Source organism: Lonchura striata, chromosome 36 (assembly GCF_046129695.1).
Source record: "Lonchura striata isolate bLonStr1 chromosome 36, bLonStr1.mat, whole genome shotgun sequence".
Taxonomy (NCBI): Eukaryota; Metazoa; Chordata; class Aves; order Passeriformes; family Estrildidae; genus Lonchura; species Lonchura striata.
In genome coordinates, this window is record NC_134638.1 from 3,865,909 (window position 1) to 3,887,249 (window position 21,341).

The 21,341-nt window shown below is 55.4% G+C and overlaps 1 protein-coding gene across 1 annotated transcript; it reads left to right on the forward strand.

Moving 5' to 3' along the window:
* Positions 1–17,199: 17,199 nt before the first annotated feature.
* On the forward strand, positions 17,200–18,132 carry LOC144247941 (olfactory receptor 14J1-like). The gene has a single exon (XM_077789687.1). It carries the CDS (start codon positions 17,200–17,202, stop codon positions 18,130–18,132), a length of 933 nt encoding a protein of 310 aa, XP_077645813.1.
* The last annotated feature ends 3,209 nt before the right edge of the window (positions 18,133–21,341 follow it).

A 21,341-nucleotide genomic window follows, 5' to 3' on the forward strand; every position in this document is an offset into this window, starting at 1 on the left:
ATTTTGTTCAGTTTCCTTTATTATGCAGAGCACCCGCAGGCGAGCCGACGGGCAGCCCGTGCCCTGTGCTCGGGTCTCCTGAGGTGCAGAACTGTGGAAACGGCGTCCCCAGTGCCCCCCGCCCCCCGTCCGGGAGCCGACACAGCCCTGCCCCGCAGAAGAGAATGTCAGCGGGGCCAGCGGGGAAGAGAAGCCCGTCCGTGCGGCGGAAATCAGCTCGCAGCCGCCGGCCCCGGTGCGACTCGGCCCGGCCCGGCCCGCCGCCGGCAGCACCGCCGGCAAGCGGGCGGCCGCTTTGGGGCCGGTTCCTTCACGGCCCGCAGAGGTCTTCGGTCCTCGGAAGGAGCCCGGGGGGCCGCGGGGGCTCGGTGCCGAGGCGCCCGGGGCCGGCACGAAGCCGCCCGCCCTCGGGCCTCGTTGACACAGAGAGAGAGACAGACACAGGGACACACGCCCGGCTCCTCAGACACCACCGCTCCCCACCGCCCCCGCCGCTCCCGCTCGCACGGCCGCACACTCTCGCATCCCCTCTCTCCCCGCCCCTGCCCCTGCCCCTGCCCCTGCCCCTGCCCCTGCCCCTGCCCCTGCCCCTGCCCCTGCCCCTGTCCCTGCCCCTGCCCCTGCCCCTGCCCCTGCCCCTGCCCCTGCCCCTGCCCCTGCCCCTGCCCCTGCCCCTGTCTGTCGCGGCCCCCGCCCAGCCATGGTTGGGAGCGCCCCGCCCTGCCCCATCAGACTCCCTGGCACCGCCTGCAGACTTTTGCCGCCCCCGCCCGGTCTCTCCTTGGCCAGTTCGCACAGAGGCAGGGGTAGGAGGGTACTGAAAACTTTCTCTTCATGGCCAACATCAAAAAATGTGAATATGATAAATTGAATCAAGCAAAACCCTTCCCTCTGCTCCTTGTGACATCCCAGCAGCATCTGACATGTCCACCATCTACAAGGCATTGCCATAAAGGCAGGATTTTAGACAAAGGCATAAGAAGAGGTGATAGGTAAAACTTACAATAAGATGCTGAGTAAGGAGTTATTTAAACTTCTGAAAAATTGGGAAACTCCCAAAAGCTCAAAGCATGAAGCCATTTAAAGGAGATGCATTGGAATGACCAGAGAACAGCTGCAGGAGGAAATCTGGGAGCAATGGGAAGGACATACATGCAGCTGCTCTAAATGAAGAGATGTCCTTAGATAGGGCCATTTAACCAGGAGTCCTGGAAACACCCAAAGGAAGCGCGTCATGAAATATTATACTGAATGTTGGTGGCAGAGGTAGAGGGGAAGATGAGTATTTCTTCTCCTGCCATCAGTAGAAGAAAGCAGTAGAGCCAGGAAATTCCTGTTCTGGGTGGGAAAACATTACCATTTCTTCAAAGTTCTCCAGTGAGCCAGATAATAAAGATTTGCTTGTATGTTATGGAACAGAGAGATATTGAAACCTGCTCCCCTTTCCATGAACAGGCATGTTCTACTTGTTGGGCCCCAGTACCCTGAGGTGCTGAGCTGGGATTGGCATATCTAAGAGAGGAGCTGAGGTAGAGCAGAGCACCTTGCAGGCTGAGGTGTCTGCTGGAATTGCATGTCCTCCCCATGCCACAGCTTCCCTGCATTTCCCTCCTCCAGCCTCTGTCCCCAGCACAGCCATGGAGGCTCTTTGGCCTCTTGACTTTTCCTGCAGGCATCAAGAGCAGCTGAGCTCTGCCTTTGGCACAGTCAGCCCTGGCCAGCGCAGGCCATGCTCAGCAATTCCTTGTCTGTGCCCGGACTTGCTGCCAGCCCCGGCAGCGGCTGCGGGGCCCCTTTGTGGCCCTGTGCTGGCCCAGCCATGGTGCCACAGCCCCTGTGCAGCCCAGGCCAGGACAGGAGCATTGGGGCTGGGAACGGCCCCTGTGCCGTGGGGCCCTGGGCAGCCTTGGGGCTCTGTGCCCCATGGCCTCCCTGCTGGGCAGCCTCTGCCAGCTCCTGCAGAGCCCGTGGGGGCTCCTTCTGCTGCCCTGAGCCTGCAGAGCAGGGCAGCGTTGGCTGATGGTCTGAGTCATTCCTAAAGATCCCGTCGGGCTGTCTCAGACACTTGGGGCCAGGGATTCCTTCCAACCTGGGCCACTTTGGGTGGGCACGGGGTGGCCCCAGGGCAGGTGGCAGTGCGTGCAAGGGCCCTTGGTGACAGGGTGCAGCATGGTCACCGTGGAATGGAACGGGACAGGGATTCCAAGGGCCCTTGGTGACACCGTGCAGCATGGTCACCATGGAATGGAACGGGACAGGGATTCCAAGGGCCCTTGGTGACACGCTCTGGCAGAGGTGTTGGCAGTTACAAGTTACAGTTACACTCCACAGTGCTCGGTGCACACGACGAGAGAGGACGCGAGAGAGCGGTGCTGTGAGGAGCCCTCGCACAGCCACTCGTTCCTTGCTGACCCAGAGCTTTCCCGAGGTATTACTCCTGCAGGTGAGCTCGTGGCCAGAGCAGAGCACTTGGTGACCCCTGGCCTTCCCAAGGCAAATCTTCTGCAGCTGCCCTCGAGGGCAGACTGTGGCATTTGCTTTTCACTGTCCTTGACAGGAGTCTCCTGTCCTTGTGGCTGGAGCCCCAAGAGCAGAGTGCAGGACTTGCTGTCCTGTAGCCTTGCCAAGTCTTCACACTTGCAGGTGCCCTCAAGGCACGACTGCAGCACTTGCTGACTTGGACCTTTTCCTTTTCACCTTCTGCAAGCAGCCATGAATCCAGGCAGTGTCGTAGAGCACAGACCTGCGAGCGTGCCCAAGCTGGCCTGGGGGAAGGAGGAGAAAGAAGGCCCTGGAACTGCCCCAGCACAGCAGCCTGAAGAGCTGGAGCAGTTCCAGCCACGGCAGAAGGGTGAGTGGCAGAGCTGGGCCGCAGGGCTGGTGCCTGCAGCCAGCTTGGCCCCATGCCATGCCATGCCATGCCATGCCATGCCATGCCATGCCATGCCATGCCATGCCATGCCATGCCATGCCATGCCGTGCCATGCCATGCCATGCCATGCCATCCCATCCCCTGGGGCCATGCCCATGGTCAGGATGGAATAGGGGCCGGGCAGACACCCCACAGCCGTGCTCCATGCCCTGGGCCGTCACGGGGCTGTCCCTGCCTGGGCAGCGCAGGGCTGGGCTGTGTTCTCCGGCCTCTCCCGCAGACCCTCAGCCCTGGCTGCGCTCGCTCTTTCCCAGATGCAGCCCTGGACCAGACACAAGAGCAGGAACCCGCCCATGGCCGCTTCCACAGAACAGCACAGGTACCTGCAGCCATCCCCACCTGGGCTGGGCCTGCTGTCACTGCTCAGCCCAGCAGCACACCTGCAGCACCCCATGGCTTCTTGCTCTTCTCCTACAGCTTGTTTGCAAATTCATCAAGAGAATTCGGCAGGAAGAGACCAGTGTCATGAGCCCTGGGCTCAGAGCATACTCAGAGCTCCTCGGACATGAGACCAGTGCCGCCCTGCTGGATTTGCTTGTGCAGAGTGGTGTTCCCAGAGCAGAGCAAGTAAGCAGATGTGGCCAGGCTTCAATTGCCCCATGAGTCACATAGCTTCCCAAGCCACTAGTGCTGGCCCCTGTGAGCCTTTGAGGCCATCGCAGTGCGGCGGGAAGGGAAGCACTTCTCTGGGGACCCTGGGAACGCTGATCCCTCTGGCAGCTTTCCAAGTCTCCCTGTGCCTTCTCCAGGTGCCCGGCATGGTGAGATACATCCACCAGTGGCTCATGGCCAATGATTCTGCTGAGCACAGGCTGGACAACGCCCTGCTGTATCTCACAGAAGCGCAGCCAAATGAGGCAGTAATGACACTCCTGCGTGTGGCCCCATCCTGTGACAGGTATGGGGCCCATCTGCCCAGAGGGCTCAGGGCTCACCCCAACCCATCGCCCTGTACAGCCTGGGCCAGGTTTCTGACCAACAGAGAGTCCCAGGGCCCTCTGGCTGCTCCCTTTCCAGGCCCTGGCATGTCAGCCCCAAGCCTGCTGCCATGCTCCCTCGTTGTCCCACAGGGGCCTGTCCCCACAGGGCTGGGCTGCCTGGCTGCTGCTGGAGAGGGGCAGTGGGCAAAGGCAGAGCCGGCAGTCAACCCGGGCCTCTAGAGATGCCCAGACCACGGTGCTGTGTCTGAGATGCCCTGAGACAGAGCTCTAACCCCGCAGAGCTGCCATGGCCATGTGGAAGACCATCATGTGCACACCCTGGACTGCAGAGCTGGCACAGCAGATACTCCTGGATGTGCTGGGGAGCTGGCCAGAGCACAGCATGAGCACCTGCGATGGGAACAGAATGACTGTCTTTGCCCTGGCTGTGAGTTTCTGCCAGTGGACTTTGCTGGCCCCAAGGCCACCTGTCCAGCAGCTCTCCATCCTCCTTTCCCCACTGCATCTCCCTGCCTCAGGCACTGGCCTGAAAGCTGGCCTAGGGACAGCTGCAGGGCCACCAGGCCCGCTGCTCCCCCTGTGTCTCTCTGGGCCTCTCCCTGCCACGCTCGGGCCCTGTCCCACGGACACCTTGGCACTGAACGCTGCCTCGGGGGACTTTGTCCTTTGCAGGCAACTGTGGTGATATGGAAGATCCTTCAGGAGCGCTGTGTCCCAGATATAGTGGATGAGCATTTCCCGCAGTTATTTGTGCATCTGCTCTTCCAAGTGTTCTTCAGCACCAAAGAGATGCCAGAGGAGGTGGATACCTTCTGGAAGGGATGCCAGGAAGAACATGGCCTTGCCAGCAGCCCCAACAGGTGCTCTATCCCAATCCTTCTGTCCCTGCCACATGGCCAGGGCAGGAGCCAGTGCTCCCAGTGTGACCCGGGCTTTGCTCTGCACTCAGGTTTGCAGTGAGGACCCTGAAGTCCCTGCTGTGCCAAATGGACTATGAGGATGTGGTGTTGTCAATGGAGCGCAAGCGTGGCTGGGACACGCTGCTCTGTGCTGACACCCACATTTATGCCGTGGGTCTGCTGGCCAGGTGAGACCCCCTTCTCCCCATTGCTCCCGGCATTTGTGCTCTGTGGCTGGGATATCCCACTCAGTCCCCATGGCCATGGGCCAGAGGGACGAGGGACAGCCAAGCAGACTGGGAAAGGCTGGGAGAGGAGGGTGCCCAGCAGCAGCCACATCTCAAAGGGCCCAGGTCCCCCTGCAGGGTGGGGGGTAAAGACAAGAACTGCATCAGTCTGTCCTGGGAGGGGCTTCCCCCCCCGACTCAGGGTCTTAGTGTCGTAGGAGCGGGCCCCCGGCCAGTAATTATCACTGACTCCATGTATTTCAGAGGTCCGATCAATAATAATTATTATTAAGAAACCCATTGTTCTTATAGATAGTTATGATATAGGTTGATTTAATGTGTTTTCTAGTCTAAACACTATACCATTAGTTACTTAAGAAAGCACATTTTGGTAGACAAATCTCTGTAACATATTCCGAATGTTCACAATGCCAGGTGCAGCATGTTAAGATAAGAATGTTTTTTCATTCTTTCCTCTGATCTTCTCAGACTTTCTCAGGCGATGCCTGGGAAAGTTGTTTGTTTCTCTCTGAGGCCAGAGAGCTGCTGCCACATCTTAGTGCCATTTTCTGCCTTCCAGGGAGATGGGCAAAGAATCCATCGATGAGTGTAAAAGCATCTTAGACTATCTCCTTCAGTTGCTCCGCAAAGAGATGCCATACTGGCACTTCCCTGCCCTGGCATTCCTTGTGGAGGTGAGTCTGAAGGCCGGCGCTGCCTCCCAGCTCTCTGCCCTCTCGTAGCCGCAGCTGCCTGGGATGGTGCCCACGCCCTGCGCTGCTGCCTGGTCCCCGCCCTGTGCGGTTCTGGGCTCCTGCCGGCCGGGTCCCCTGTCACTGCCCTGTGCCTTTCAGGTCCTGCATTGCCTGGACTTGAGTGCATGCAGTGACAGCATCATGGATCTCTTGTCGAGGCACTTGCTGAGTGAGCACACGGAGATGCGCCGCCAGGTTCTGAGAGCCCTCCTCTTGATCAGGGATAATCCCTCGCTGGTAAGGAGGGGGCAGCAGCTGAAGCCGTGCAGGCAGCGTGGTGCTGGGGAACACAGTTGCTGGTCTTCAGGCACTGGGTCAGCTGCTCCCAGCTCTCCTGCCTCCCACTTCAGCTGCCCGAGGGCTGCGGGACAGGCCTTTGGCCTCTGGGCCCTGTGGCAGCAGGGTGGCCTTTCACACACTTTTGTTCCGCACAGGCCAAAAGAATGCGGAGCCTGACCGAAAGCCTCGGGGAGCTCCTGCAGGAAAATGATAGTGATGTGGTCAGGATGAGCATTGTTCTACTTAGTGATTTCTTCTTGGATAATGACACCCCAATACCCAGCCCCATCGCCCTGCAGCTGGCTAAGGTGCTCCTGCCACTCTTTGAACACGTAAGGCTCTGTGCCCTCAGCCACGGCCACTGGCTGCTGCCCAGACACTTGGTGCCCTGTGGAGATGCAGGCCTGCGCCAAGGTGGGCCAGAATCAGCTGATGCCAAGGTCTTGTTTCCTTCCTGTTACACAGGATGACTGGCATGTGCAGTGGATCTCCATGTTTGTATTGCGAGCCTTGCTGTCTACTGTAGTGGAAGAAGAGAAAAAGCTCCTGATGACACAAGTGTGTCTCAGCCTGCTCCCACTCTTCTTCCACTGCCATGATGAGAATCAGAGTGTGGCAGAGGTGAGGACTCACGGGCTGCTGCTGTCGCCCTGGGAGGGGGCTTGGCTGCCTCCTGCCCTGGCGCCTGGCAGGCTGCATCCTCCTCCTGGCCCTGGCACAGGGATGCTGATCCTGGGCTGCGGGGCCATTTCCGTGTCTCTACTGCTCTCCAGGCTTCTTGGGAAACCCTGCTTTGTGTGGCCAAATTCCTGAACAGGAGAGATCTTGAAAAGCCTGTAAAGAAGGAGAAACTGTGGAGGTTCATTGAGATCCTGGTAAGGAGGGCCGGGAAGCCGCAGCCCCAGCCTGGAGCAGCCCCTGAGCGCGGTGCTCGGTGTGCGGGCTGGCAGCTGTGCCCCTGCCCGCTGCTGCAGCCCGAGGCCGTGCGGGCTCTGCTCCAGGCTCCTGCGGCCCGAGCCGGGTGCCCATGGAGCCCCGGCCCGGGGGGCTGCGGGGCCAACCCTTTCCTCCTGTCGCTCTCTCCAGCTGGCAGAGGACAGCAGCAGCGTGGCCGAGCACCTGCGCCGGGCCCTGCCCTACCTGCAGAGCCCACAGGAGCCCCTGCGAGAGGCGGCCGTCAGGTTCATGGGTGAGCCACGAGCTGGGCCAGGAGGGCGTGTGGGCACAGGGCTGGCGGCGCCGCTGGCAGGGAGCTGTGCCCTGGGCCTGACAGGCTCTGTGTTCCCAGGGACGGCCGGGCGGTACCTGAGGGGGAGGAAGGAAGAGCTCCAGCTCATCTGTGAGGGTGAGTGAGGGCAGCGGGCTGCCAGCGAGGGCTGGCGGGGGATCTGCGAGCCCTGCCCCGGCTGTGGAGGGCTCTGCTCCCTGTGCAGACCAGGGGCGGCGTGGACAGAGCACACAGAGCTTTCAGGGCACCTGGGGGATTCGTGGCTAGCAGCTTTGGGCTGATCCAGCTGGTCCCTGCTCCCTGCTGGCCATAGCCAGAGCCGGCTGGGATGGCCCTGGCACAGGGATCTCCTCCGGTCCCCTCAGATGCGGGAACTGACCATGGCGCTGTTCCTCTCTCTTTCAGCCCTAGAAGACACGGCCAATGACATCAGTGTCGCCGTTGCGAGCCTGGCAGTTCAAACGTTGTCTGTCCTCCAGGGAATAGAGAGAGCTCGATATTCCCGCTTCCACAGCCTGCATGATCGGCTCTGCAGGGCATGGAGGAGACGGCCTCGTCTGTCGGGGCTCGGCTGGCTGCGCTGCTGCAGCTCTGCAGAGAGCTGATCCCAGAGGCTCTGTCTGCTGGGGCCACTCGAGCCAGCAGGAATGTTTCGTTTCTTTAGGATTGTTCTTTTCTTCTTTTTGTTTTTCTTTAGCATAGAAATATAGGATGTGTTGTAATAGACAGACTCCCAGGATCTTTCTTTTGCTGCCCAGGCTCTGCAGGGCCTAGGGGAAGAGGGAGAAAAGGGTTCCTGGGCTCAGCAAGCTGCCCAGGCATGCAGGGTTGCAGGGAAAATGGCCAGAAGCCCCTTGGCCTTTGGTGGTTCTGCTGAAGCCCTTGTGCTGCCCACAGAGCAGATGGGCAGGGGCTGGAGCTGTGGGGATCTCTGTGAGAGCGGTGCCTGGAGATGGCCACAAGCCCTGTCCCAGGCAGGAAGCGCCATCCGTGTCCTCCTGCCCGTGTGTTGCTGCCTGGAATGCTGAGGGCTCCCAGGTGCCTCTTGATGGATCAGGTTGGCCAGGCTGGGGGAGACCCTGAGGGGACGGGGCCACGAAGGGATGAGGGGCTGTGGAAGCCCAGACAGGACAAGGCAGTGGGAAGGCACGGGGGGACGTGTGAGGGAGTGGGTAACATTGGCTCGGGGAGGAAAGTTGGTTGGAACCAAAGGCACCACTCACCCTCACAAAAATATCACCAAAAGTCCTCACAAAAATATCATCAAAATCCCATAAAAATCCCCCCCAAAACACCCAAAACCCAACTAAAATCTTCCTAAAAAATCCCCCAAAACTCCCCAAAATCCAATAGAAATCGACTCAAAATCCTCACAAAAAATCCCACCAAAAATACCATAAAATTCCCACAAAAATTCCACTGTAGATTCCTTGAAAATGCCAGAAAAACCACACAAAATCCCAGGTAAATCTCCACAAAAATTCCACCCAAAAGCCCACAAAACCCACCCAAAAAAATCCACAAAAAATCACCCCAAGGCTCAGAGAAATCCCTCAAAATCCCCATAAAAATCGCCCCCAAAATCCCCTTAAATGCCACACAAAAATCCCACAAAAAGTCCCACTAAATCCCCATGAAAATCCCACAGAATCCACAGAGAAAAATCTGTACAAAAATGCAGCCAAAAATCCCCCAATCACACAAAATCCACACAAAAAATCCCACCAAATCACCCAAAATATCCGACCAAAATTTCCCTAAACCCCCCCAAAATCCACACCAAATACACTCAAAAAATCCGCGCCGAAATCCCACCAAACCCCTCTCAAATTCCCCAAAAAATGCCCCCAAGTCCTATCACATCCCACCCGAAGTGCGAGGAAATCCACCCCAAAAATCCCCACGAAAACTTCCCTCAAAATCCCAGCCAAACCTCCCAGGAGCAGCCCAAGAATCCCGCAGAGATCGCTGCGAGTGCCCGAATCGCCCGGAACAATCGCCGAGCCATCCCCGCCCGGCCCCGCGCTCCGGCCCCGCTCTCTGTTGGGCCGGGGCCTCTCCCCCCTTGGCTCTGCGCTGGTCCCGTTCGCGCTCCGCTCCCGCTCCCGCCCCACCAGCGCTCCCTGCCCTGGGCCGCGCTGGCCGAGCCCGGCCGGGCGCGCTGGATCCGCTGGGACGGCGCATCCCGGCCCCGGCCCCGGCCCCGCGGGGCTCCCGGGGCAGCTCCGGCCGGGATGCGGCACTGCCGCGGGGCTTTGGGCTTTCCCGGCGCTGCCCGGCGGCTCCCGGGGATCTGCGGCTTCCCGAGGGACTCGGGGAGCTTCCAGAGGGGACCTGGGCTGGCTCCGGGGGGATTTGGGATCAGTCCGGGGGGAGCTGGGGACGGCTCGGGGGGTTTGGGGTTGTTCCCGAGGATTTTGGGGGGATCTGAGAGAGGTTCCAGAGGGGACCTGGGGCTTTCTGAGGGGTCTGGGGGAATTCAGAGGGTGATCTGGGGAGGATTTGGGGCTTTCTGAGGGATCTGGGGGAATTCTCAGGGATCTGGGAGAGTTCCAAGAGGGATTTTGGGGTTTTCCAAGGGATTTTCCGAGGTATTTGGGGAGGTTCCAGAAAGGATTTGGGGCAGTTCCAAAAGCAATTTGGGACGTTATTGAGGGATCTGGGGAAGTCCGAGAAGGAATTTGGGGAATTTCAGAGAAATTTTGGGGGAATTCAGAGGAATTGGGGAGGTTCCAACAGCGATTTGGAGTCCTTCCCAGGGGACTGGGGGTGGACTGGCTGGATTTATGTTTCTTCACAGGATTTTGGGTTTTTTCCCAAAAATGTCCTGTTTTCTCAAGGATCTGTGGACTTTTCCCTGGATTTGGGTATCACTATGGGGTAGAAGGGGAAGCTTTGGTAGATTCAGTGTGAATTCTGGGGGGTTCCTGGCTGGATTTGGGTGTTTTCCATGGGATTTTGGGTGGGTTCTCAACTGCATTTTGGGATTTTTTTCCCCAGAATGTCAGGATTTTTCCCAGAATTTGGGTATTTTCCCCAGGATTCTGTTCTCATCATGGGTTTGTCCCAGAAGGGGAAGCTTTGGGTGGTTATAGTGTGGATTTTAGAGATAATTGAGGCTGGATTTGGGGTTCTTCCAAGAATTTTGGCTTTTTTTTTCCTGGAATTTCAGGATTGTTCCCAAAATTCCAGGACTCCTGCTCAGATTTCTCTCTCACGGTGTCATAGAAGGGGAAACTTTGGTGGATTTGGGTGAATTCAGGTGTTTCTGGTTGGATTTGGGGATACAGGTTCATTTGTGCAAGTGAAATATAATTATTATTAATAATAATAGCAGTTATATAAAAATATAACATGATCCTTTTTTTTTGACATAATAAAAAATTGATAATGTGAAATAATGCTGACAATACTTATTTGTCAGCTTTGGCTGCCCACTGTGACACTGAATCCCCTACAGAAAAGGACTGGCCAAGACCCAAATGTCAGTGGTAAACTCTGCAAGATTGTGTACGACAAATACCAGAGGAATGCATGAAATTGGCTATTTTTATAGGGCTTGCTGATACTGTGGTGTGGAATGCTTTGTGGGTTACATGAGAAATACAGTGATTAGGAGTGCTGGGTTTTCATGTACCAGACAATCCACAAGCTGCAGGATTGGTTGAACTGGTGAAGGGTTTGTAAAAAGAGCAGTTAAAGAATGAGTGCTGGGAACCTGTCCCCATGGAGAACCCATCTCCCAGATGTGCTCCATGCCCTTAACAATGGCCCCTGGGGAAATGGAAACCCCCTGACTGTGCACGGCTGCTCCCAGTGTGCAAATACAGCCCTGGGCAGTGAGACTGGGACTGCCTGGGAAATTGTTCTGGGTGTGATGGCCCTGGCAGGGCCAGCCCAGAGGCTGCAGGGCTGGACCTTCATCCACTGGAATTAGTCAGGATAAATCAGAAGCAAAGGAGAGTTAAAAATACAGGATCAGGAATCCAGATTCCTCCAGGACACTTTGGTTTGGTAACTGCTCACTGGAGCTTGGCCTTGCAAAGTGCTCATGCCATGGGAGGAGGAACTGATGCAGATTATCAAGGAGAAAATGAAGTAATTTGGTTAAAGAATACTGAACAAGATTGGATTATTCAAACCCATGACAGGGTAGCACAGTTATTGATATTGTCAGTGTTTAAAACAATTGGGAAAAAAGGAGATCCACCTCAAATCACTGCTGTTGGTGGAGATAAAGGGTTTGGATCCAGCAGTGCTAATAATGGAGCCAGAGTGTGGGTCCATGGGCCAAAAGGCCCTCCTGAGGCAGCTGAAGGAACAGCTCCTGGGAAGGACAGCACTGTTTGAATCCTGAAACCTGGGCAGGAACGATGGGAATGTGTCCCTGCAGCCAAGTGCTCTCTGTGAGAACAGGTAGATATTAAAGGAGATTGTTTTACACATCCTGCCAGACCAAATCTCCCTGTTTGCCCCAGTGAAAACTCGTGACCTGGATTCCATCTAGGATGGAGCCAGGGCCAGGCTCTTGTACTGCCCAAGGTGTATCCCTTGAAGGCCTTTTAATAAATACCTGCTTTATTCCTTTAACACTGCCTAGCTCTGTTCTAGGCAGCCTCTCAAGGCATCACCACCAAACCAAGGGAACATGGACCAGGTCTGGCTGGCTGGGCCTCCTGGGGACCACCTGACCACCTTGGCATGTCGGGCTGCTTCTCACCTGCCCTGAGGCACTGGGGCTCTGGGCTCTCCTTCCTATGGGAGAGAACTCTCCTTCTCCTCCATGTGCCATGGCCAAAACTGGGATTCCTCCTCCAAAACTCTGTACATCCAAGGATTGCTCCCAAGTGAAAGCTGCCAGGACAGACAGGTCTGGCTGCCCTTGGCCTCTTGGGAGCTGCCTGTCATCTGCTTTTGAAACACTGGGGCTTGGTGCTTTCCCTCCAGTGGAAATAACTGTCCTTCTTCTCAAGGTGACTGTTGTCAAAATTGAGATTCCTCCTCCCAAATTCTGTGTATGCAAGGATTCCTCCATGACAAAAGCTGCCATGAAGATCATGTCTGGCTGTCTCAGCCTCCCAGAAGCCACCTCTTTCTTCATCTGCCTTTGAAACACTTTGGCTCTGGGCTTTCCTTCCCACGGAAAAACCTGTACTTCTCCAGGTGTCCATATCTGAAACTGTGATCCCACCTCTAAAATTCCCTATATCCAAGGTTTGTTCCCAGGCAAAATCTGTCAGTACCGTCAAGTCTGTCTGGCCTTGGCCTCTGGTGGCTGCCCCTGCCACACTGGGGCTCGGTGCTTTCCTTCCCATGGAGATCACTGTGACACTGTGGGCACCTCATGGAACCAAGGGGATCCTTGTGGCACCACTGGAGCCCATGGAACCAAGGGGCCATGGTGACACCGCGGGGCTTCATGGACCCAGAGACCATTATGACTCTGTGGGGCCTGATGGAACCATGGAGACCATTCCGACCCTTCAGGGCCTGGTGTCACCAAGGGGGCATTGTGACACCTCAGGGTCTCCTGGAAGCAAGGGACCATTGGGACACTGTGGGGCCCCATGGAAGCGAGGGAACATGGACCAGGTCTGGCTGGCTTGGCCTGCCAGGGGCCACTTGACAGGTCTGGCTGATGTTGGGATGTCAAGGGCTGCTTCTCATCAGCTCCTGGAGAACTGCAGCTCCGTGCTCTCCTCTGTATGGAAAAGAACTGTCTGTCTTTTCAGATGCCCATTGCCAAAACTGACACTCTGCCTAAAAAATTTCCTATATTCAAGGGTATCTCTAAGAACAAAATCTGGCAGCTCTGGCTGGCCTTGTCCTTAGGTGGTCACTTCTCATTTGCCCCTAAAACAGTGGGACTCTGTTCCTTCATTCCTATGGAAAACAACTGGTCCTCATGTCCAGGAAGCATGGCCAAAATAAGAATTGGACATCAAGCCCAGCCGGAGTCAAATAGCCATCTGTAGACCCAGGGGGAGATTTTGACTCTGCCAGTGCTGCCATCCTCCCTCCAGTGAGAGAAAAGGACACAGGGCAGGCACACAGAGGAGCAACATGGACACACTGAGGGCAGGGAAGAGGAAGTTGAGTCCCAGATGGGAGGGATGAGGAGATGCCTTGATCTTAGGGCTGAAATCCTCTGCTAAAGCTGTGGAGAAGGATGTCATTGATACATCAGACAATCTTTTTCCCTATAAGGCATTGAAAAGTATGAGGAGATGACTTGTTTCAACAAAGGCCTCCATGCTAAAGTAGGGAAATGCTGAAGTAGCTGTGATCTCATGAGAAGTCTGAACATTGAAAGAGAGAAGAGTGATGAGACCCTGTGCCCTCAGGGAGAAAAGAAGGCGTCTGTTCCCAGAGATTAAGATGATTTCATAAATAGATGAAGAGATCCTTTGCTCTTAAACAGCTCATCTTGAAACTAATACCCCATAAGTTGGCATGGCCGCTAAACACAGCTGTGGGAAAAGCTGTGAAAACATGGGAGGGACTTCACAATTGAAGATTTTTCCAGGCAGTGGCTATTCATGGAAATGAAAAGCCATGAGATAAATGTTTTCTTGTGGAGAATTCTCCATAACATTAACAAGAGGTACTTCTCTCCTGATGTGAACTGAAGAAAGATTAGAATATTCTAGAGGTGGTAAACTGACTTGAAAATTTCAGGTTTTGTCTCTACATTGTCAGGTTGTATGGAGAGAGGATGTGATCTGAAAGTTTTGTTCATATTCTTATTACTCTTTCATTTAGTTACTGTTAATAAACTTTTCTTTACACTCTTTTAAAGTTTTGAGCCCACTTTTCCTTTCTCCTAATCCTATCTCACAGCAGGAAATGAGTAAGTATATTCTAGTGAGTGCACTGGTAATTAGCCAGCACTGAACCCACCACACTAATTGATGCGTTGACCAAGAAATATCAAATAGGCAAACGGAAACCACCATAGAAATCTTCCTGATGAACTGCCCCAGACAAGAGGGAAATCGAGGCACAGCCATGGTTTGTCAGGACTTGCTTGATCCTAATGAATCCCGTGGTGCATTTGGAGCTGAGCCCTGGAACCTCAGGGCCTGAGAGGAGATTGCACAAACCTTTCCAGGAGGCAAAAGTCAGAAAAAAACCCCAAAGTTTCTCGAGGTATTAATGGGACCCACTGAGATCCATCCCCAACAACGGTTCCTGATGGACTCCTTGGAGGAGTGAACTGGAGGCCAGGATGGCACAAAAACCTCTCAGACACTCAAAATGGCACAAAAACCTCTCAGTTTTGGAAGAAGAATTCAAAGACCCTCGCAAAAGTTGAGTATCTCAGAGTATTAATGAACCCCACTGAGTGTCAGTACAAAGCTCTCACAGGACTCATTAAAGCAGATAATTGGGGCCATGATTCCACAAACTTCTCACAAAGTCTGTAACAAAAGTGAAACACCAAGTACCTTAAAAGAACTGAAGTACCTTGAAGCATTAATGAGCCCCACTGAGTGTTGTTACTGACAAAGCCTCTCCAGGGACTAATTACAGCAGATACTTGGAAGCCATGATTGCACAAAGCTCTCAGAGACTGCAAGGCAAAAGCAAAAGCCAAAGTCCTTTGAAAAACCTGCAGTCCCTGGAAGCATGAAGGAGCCCCCAGGGCCATTCCTGACCAAGGCTCCCCAGGGACTCCTTCCAGCAGATCCTTGAGGCCACTGGGATGTGGGCTAGGGGGGGATGCTGAGGGCAGGACCAGGGGCTGACAGTGCCCAGCCTGGCTGGGGCTGTGCCAGGAGGCCCCAGGGCCTCAGGACAAGGTGTCTCCTCACAGCCCTTGGTGGCACAGACCCTGCTGTGCCCCAGGGCACCAAGACTTGGCTTCTCTTTGTCCCCACCTGCCATCAGTGCCTCCAGTTCTCTGCTCTGCCTGGGGCCTGGGGACACTTTCTCAGTCGTGTCCCTCAGTGGGACCCATTAAAAGTCAGAGAAACTTTGGAGTTGGATTCTGACTTGGAGTTCTGCAGAGGTTTCTGCAGCTCCCTCTCAGGGCCTGATGTTCAGGGCCTGAGCACAAAGCCCCAGAGGGTCATTAAAGTCCTTGTGCTGTGTCTGTGCTGCTGAGCTGGGCCGGGCTCCTGGCACAGAGGGTGATCCTGGTAACCAAGCAGAGCTTCAAAAGCACATTTCTGTTGTTGAGCAGCTCTTCTGCCAGCCCAGCAGGGCTGGGGCACTGCCTGCAGCCAGCCCGGGCACAGCACAGAGGCACAGAGAGCTTCAATCAGTCAGGGCTGGGAAGGGGCTGAGAAGTGCCTGGGGCAGAATCACTGCCAGCCCTTGGCACAGGAACCTCTGGCTGCAGGACAATGCAGCTGCAGCTCCTGGAGAGATCTCCTAAAGCTGGAACATCCCAATGCCCACAGACCCTGTGAGTACAACTCTGAGTATTTCTGGGGCAGGGCAGGTGAAATGATCATGACGCTCTGACATGCTGAGGGCTTCTGATCTGACATATAATATTTCCAAGAAAGGGATTTTGATAAAACTGAGGAAATTTCCGATGACTTTGTATTCAGTTTCCTAATATTGGAGAATGTCTGGGTTAGAGGGATAAATATTAAAGATTTATTATGAATTATTAACAATTAAATTTGGCAAGTGCCTGAGGCATCCAAATTTTTGCTTTTAGTGATCAGTAGGTTCACAGGAGATCCGTAATGTACTTTCAGCCTCTCTGCCCGTGGACAGCAGCAGCAACACCTTTGCTGGATCCATCAGGCTCAGTCTGAGCTGTCCTTTCTCCCAGCTGCAAACAGAGCCTGCCCCCAGCCAGTGCCCTGCAAGCAGGCAGGGTTCTGTCAGGCCAAGGAGAGTGCACAGAGATTTGGGGTTTGGGAGTGCTGGCAGGGAGAGATCAGGCACAGGGAAACACCTGCAGGAGGAAAATCTCCAGGAAGCAGAGAGAAGATCAGGGAAGGAGAGAAAAGAAAACCCAGAAATGCTGAGGCAGGGAGAGTTTAGAGATGTCCAGAGGAGCCCCTCCAGTGCAGCCCCTCCCTCTGAACAAGCCCCCTCCCTCCTGTGCCCCAGCCAAGCCTCTGCCCTCAGGGCCGGGGCTCCAAGGCGTGCAGCCCCTCCTGTGCAGGCAGAGCTGCAGCAGAGCCGTGGGGCAGCTCTGCAGCCCCGGGCCCAGTTCCCTCTGCAGAGCACAGGGCTGGGAGCAGCTGCCCGGCACTGGGGGCTCTGGCAGGGGCACAGCTGGCTCAGGGTGACACAGCTGTCCCCAGTGCCCGGCTCTGGGCAGTGCTGGCAGTGCAGCCAGGGAAGGAGCTGCACCTCCCTTCATCCAGTGCCATCAGAAGGACACTTGGAAATGTGCCTGGGATTTCAGTCCAAGCTGGGAGCTTCAATCCAGGGTGCAAACATGTCTTAGAGCATCTCTAAGTTATAAGATTGATGGGGAAAGGCAGAGGTGTTCTAAGACTGAAAATGCTTCTGGGTTGGTGAAATGAGCAATGTGAGTCCTTGGCTACAAATGTGGAGCTGGGCTGTGGTGGATCCATCTGCTCTCAGCTGTACCTGGGGGTTTTTTAGGGAAAATGTGGGAAGCTGATCATCCTAACCCAGAGAAAGGTTAAAGCCCAGAGTAATTCTAAAGAGGTCAGAATGTCAGAGCATATCCCCTCACTCTCCTCTCATCACTTTGCCGCACAGAACTTATTAATTTCTCCCTGAGTGCACCAGAAATGCTGAGGATTTCTAATTTCCAGGAACACCAGGGCTGATATAAGGGTGTTCATGAAGAAAACCCCAGAATTGTAGAACACAAAATACTGTCTATGTGTGTTCCAGGGGAGGGGGTATGGGAAATGGCTTTGATTTTGGTTACAGGCATCGCCTCTAATTCTTCACTGTCCCTTTCTCCATGAGCAGGTGCCCATGTGCAGCCACAGCAAATGTCCAACAGCAGCTCCATCAGCCACTTCCTCCTGCTGGCACTGGCAGACACGCGGCAGCTGCAGCTCCTGCACTTCTGCCTCTTCCTGGGCATCTCCCTGGCTGCCCTCCTGGGCAACGGCCTCATCATCAGCGCCGTAGCCTGCGGCCACCACCTGCACACGCCCATGTTCTTCTTCCTGCTCAACCTGGCCCTCAGCGACCTGGGCTCCATCTGCACCACTGTCCCCAAAGCCATGCACAATTCCCTCTGGGGCACGAGGAACATCTCATACACAGGATGTGCTTCACAGCTCTTTTTCTTCATGTTCTTCATCTCAGCAGAGTTCTACCTCCTGACCATCATGTGCTACGACCGCTACGTGTCCATCTGCAAACCCCTGCACTACGGGACCCTCCTGGGCAGCAGAGCTTGTGCCCACATGGCAGCAGCTGCCTGGGCCGGTGCCTTTCTCACTGCTCTGCTGCACACAGCCAATACATTTTCCCTGCCCCTGTGCCATGGCAATGCCCTGAGCCAGTTCTTCTGTGAAATCCCACAGATCCTCAAGCTTTCATGTATACATTCCAAAGTCAGGGCCCTTTCGCTTCTTGCTCTAAGTGCCTGTGTAGGACTTGGTTGTTTTGTGTTCATTGTTTTCTCCTATGTGCAGATCTTCAGGGCCGTGCTGAGGATCCCTTCTGAGCAGGGACGGCACAAAGCCTTTTCCACCTGCCTCCCTCACCTGGCCGTGGTCTCCCTGTTTGTCAGCACGTCCATATTTGCTCATCTGAAGCCCCCCTCCATCTCCTCCCGATCCCTGGATCTGGCCCTGTCAGTCCTGTACTCGGTGGTGCCTCCAGCCCTGAACCCCCTCATCTACAGCCTGAGGAACCAGGAGCTCAAGGCTGCAGTGTGGAAACTGATGACTGGATGCTTTCAGGAACATTAAACTCCAGGCCAAATTCTGCAAATATTTGTAATAAAAGTTGTCTTTAATATTTCTTTTTGGTTTCATTTTGCAGGTTCTTATTCTTTGTTTTACTTTTTTTCATATTATCCACAATAAATGAATTTTTCTGTGCCATTTCTCATTTTGTTTCTCTCCATGTTCCCTGTGGCCACAGACTGTGTCAATGATGGGCTGTACTCTTGGTGGCTTTAAAGTATCTAAAGGATCTCCCAGCAGAGTGTTCTGCAGAGATGCCCTTTGGTTGCCTTCTCTGGAGCTGCAGCAGCAATGTCTGTGTGCAGAGCTGGGGCAGATCAGGGCTGGCACAGCAGCTGTGCCCAGGAGCAGCAGCACTTGGTGCTGCCAGTGCTGCTCCCGTGGCCCTGCCCCGCTGCCCTGGTGGCCCTGGTGTTGCTGCAGGGCCTGAGTGCTCTCGGGGCCGGGCACAGTCCTGGGGGTGGCAGTGCCGGGGCTGCAGCAGGGACAGGCCATGGGCACTGCTGGGGCAGCGCTGACGCCTCAGGCCAGGGCCTGGGGGCTCCAGGCTCCTTGCCTGGGCTCTCTCAAGAACACGGCCAGGCCAATGCTCAGTACAGAAAACCCCCGTGAGCAGCCCCAGGCTGGCCATGGGCAGGCTGGGGGCAAACAGCATGGCTGGTGCTCTGCAAGGGCCCTGGGGGAGACGGGAAGGAGCAGCAGAGCAGGGGCTGATCCATCCCCAGTGCGCTGCACAGCCCAGGGCAGCGTCCCAGAGCGTCCTCATGGAGCTGCCAACAACATCCCCCCTCTGCAGCCCTGGCCTCTTCCCCAGCTCACAGAGGTGCCGCATCCTTGCAGGCACAGACACGGCAGCACTGGCTCAGCAGCCCCTGTTTGCATTCCACACAGCAGGCAGGAGCACCCCCATGCTGTTGGTGTGGGGACATGAACCTGAGGGAGCACAAATGCCATCAGCCCCTGGGACCAGGAAGGGCTGGGGGATGCCAAGGAAACCACTCAGCTTTGTCCTGGCCTCTGCAGACAGCCAGAAAGTTTGTTCCCATTAGCTGAGAGTTTCCTGTCCCACTGCAGACGCTGCTGCTCAGAGCCAGGGTTGCCTGGCAGCCACCCCCAAACTGCCCTGAGCATTTCCTTAGTTTCCCCTTTGCTTTCTTTACTCTTCCTGATAAAAATTTCTTCCTCTTTCCCAACCCTGTTCCCTCCCCTGCACACAGCCCATCCCTGTTTTCCCTTTCCTCTCTGTCCCCACTCCCCATTGCAGTTCCTGACTTGGCACCATGGGAACATCTCTTGGGGAGCAGGATCATCCCACAAGTGCTGCAGGAATTGTCTGCAGGCTCCTGCAGTGCCTGGTGCTGTTCCCTTGCCAGAGGCACCCAAAGCCAGGGGGGCACATCTGGGCTGCTGTGTCTGGCTGTGGGGCTCCCGGTTCTGGGCAGTGAGGAGGAGCTGCAGAGGCTCTGCAGGACTGACAGGATGGGCTTTGGGGCTCTGAGGAGAAGCTGAGGGACCTGGGCTGCTGGAGCTTCTGAAGAGGAGGCCCAGGGCTTCTCCTGCAACTGCTCCAAGGGTGTTTTCAGAGAATCCCAGAATCAGCAAGGCTGGAAAAGACCTTGGAGATCATCGAGTCCAACGTGTGCCCTGACACCACCTTGTCTTCCCTGAGCTTCCTCTTCTCCAGGATCAACAACCCCAGCTCCTTCAGCCACTCCTCACAGCACTTGTGCTCCAGATCCCTCACCAGCCTTGTTGCCTTTCTCTGGACATGCTCGAGCCCCTCCATGTTCTTCCTAAATTGGGGGTCCAGAACTGGACACAGCACTCGAGGTGCTGCCCAACCAGTGCCCAGCACAGGGGAAGAATCACTGCCCTGCTCCTGCTGGCCACACCATTCCTGATCCAGGCCAGGAGCCATTGCCGTTCTTGGCACCTGGGCACACAGCTGGCTCATGGCCAGCCTGCTGTCCATCAGTCTTTGCAGGTCCCTTTCTGCCTGGCTGCTGTCCAGACACTCTGTCCCCAGTCTGTAACGCTGCAGGGGTTGTTGTGGCCAAAGTGCAGGACCCGGCACTGGGACTTGTTAAACCTCACCTTGTTGGATTTGGGCCCTGGATCCAGCCTGTCCACGGCCCTGTGCAGAGCACTCGACCCTCCAGCACATCAGCACTCCCAGCCAACTTGGTGTCACCAGGGTTAATGAGGCCCCAGAGTGTCCCAATGGTCTCCATGATTCCTTGAGGTCTCCCAGTTTCACAATGTCCCTTTGGTTCCATGGGACCCCTTGGTGTCACAAAGTCCCTTGGATCTTTGGGCCCTGCAGTGTCACAATGTCACCGTGGTCCCCCAGGGCCCTGCAGTGTCACAGTTCCTTGGTTCCATGAGGTCTGGAAGGGCAGCAATGCTCTCCTTGGTCCCACAGTGCCACAATGGCCTCTCGGTCCCAAGGGCCACCATGATGTCAAACATGTTCCCTTAATTCTACAAGTCCCTGAGGAGCAGCAGTGGCCCCTTGGTTCCATATATTTTTAGACTGTATTAGAAGGTGCTGGGGATAAATATCAATTGGACATTGCAGATATCAATTGATAAATTGGAAAAGAAAACTTAACAGGACAAAACAATTCTTTCTGCATTGTTTTCAATATAGTATATTCACTTTGAATAAACTCCAGAAATCTGTCTAATTCACCACAGATTAATTGAGGACATGAATTTTCCCATAGGTTTTTCTTCTTCAGGTGTTTATAACATATATTTATGGGCCTTTTTCACGGAATTCCTGAACAGAAGAGCTCAAAAAAGCAGAGGCCTTTGGAGTAGGAAAATTCATCAGTAACCCCCAAGTGGCTAAGGATGCATCCCCATCAGAGCAGCAATGAGCAGAAATGGGCACAGCTCTGTGGCTGCCCCAGCTCTGGGATGGGCCCTGGGCCTGGAGCAGGAGCAGCTCTGGAGGGCCCCAGGGCCGGGGCTCTTGTGCTGGCCTGGGCAGATGGGATGGCAGGAGGGGCTGCAGAGCTCTCAGCACCTCAGGCAGAGGGGAGCAGGGCAGCCAGGGAGCTCCTTTGGCCTTGGCCAAGCCCCTTCCCCCATGGTGGGGCTGAGTCCTGGCTGAGCTGCAGCTGCTGCTGTGCCCTTGGCAGGGGCTGAGGCCGTGGGGCAGTGCCCAGAGCAGCCTGGGCTGAGCAGAGCTGTGGGGCCAGAGCCGG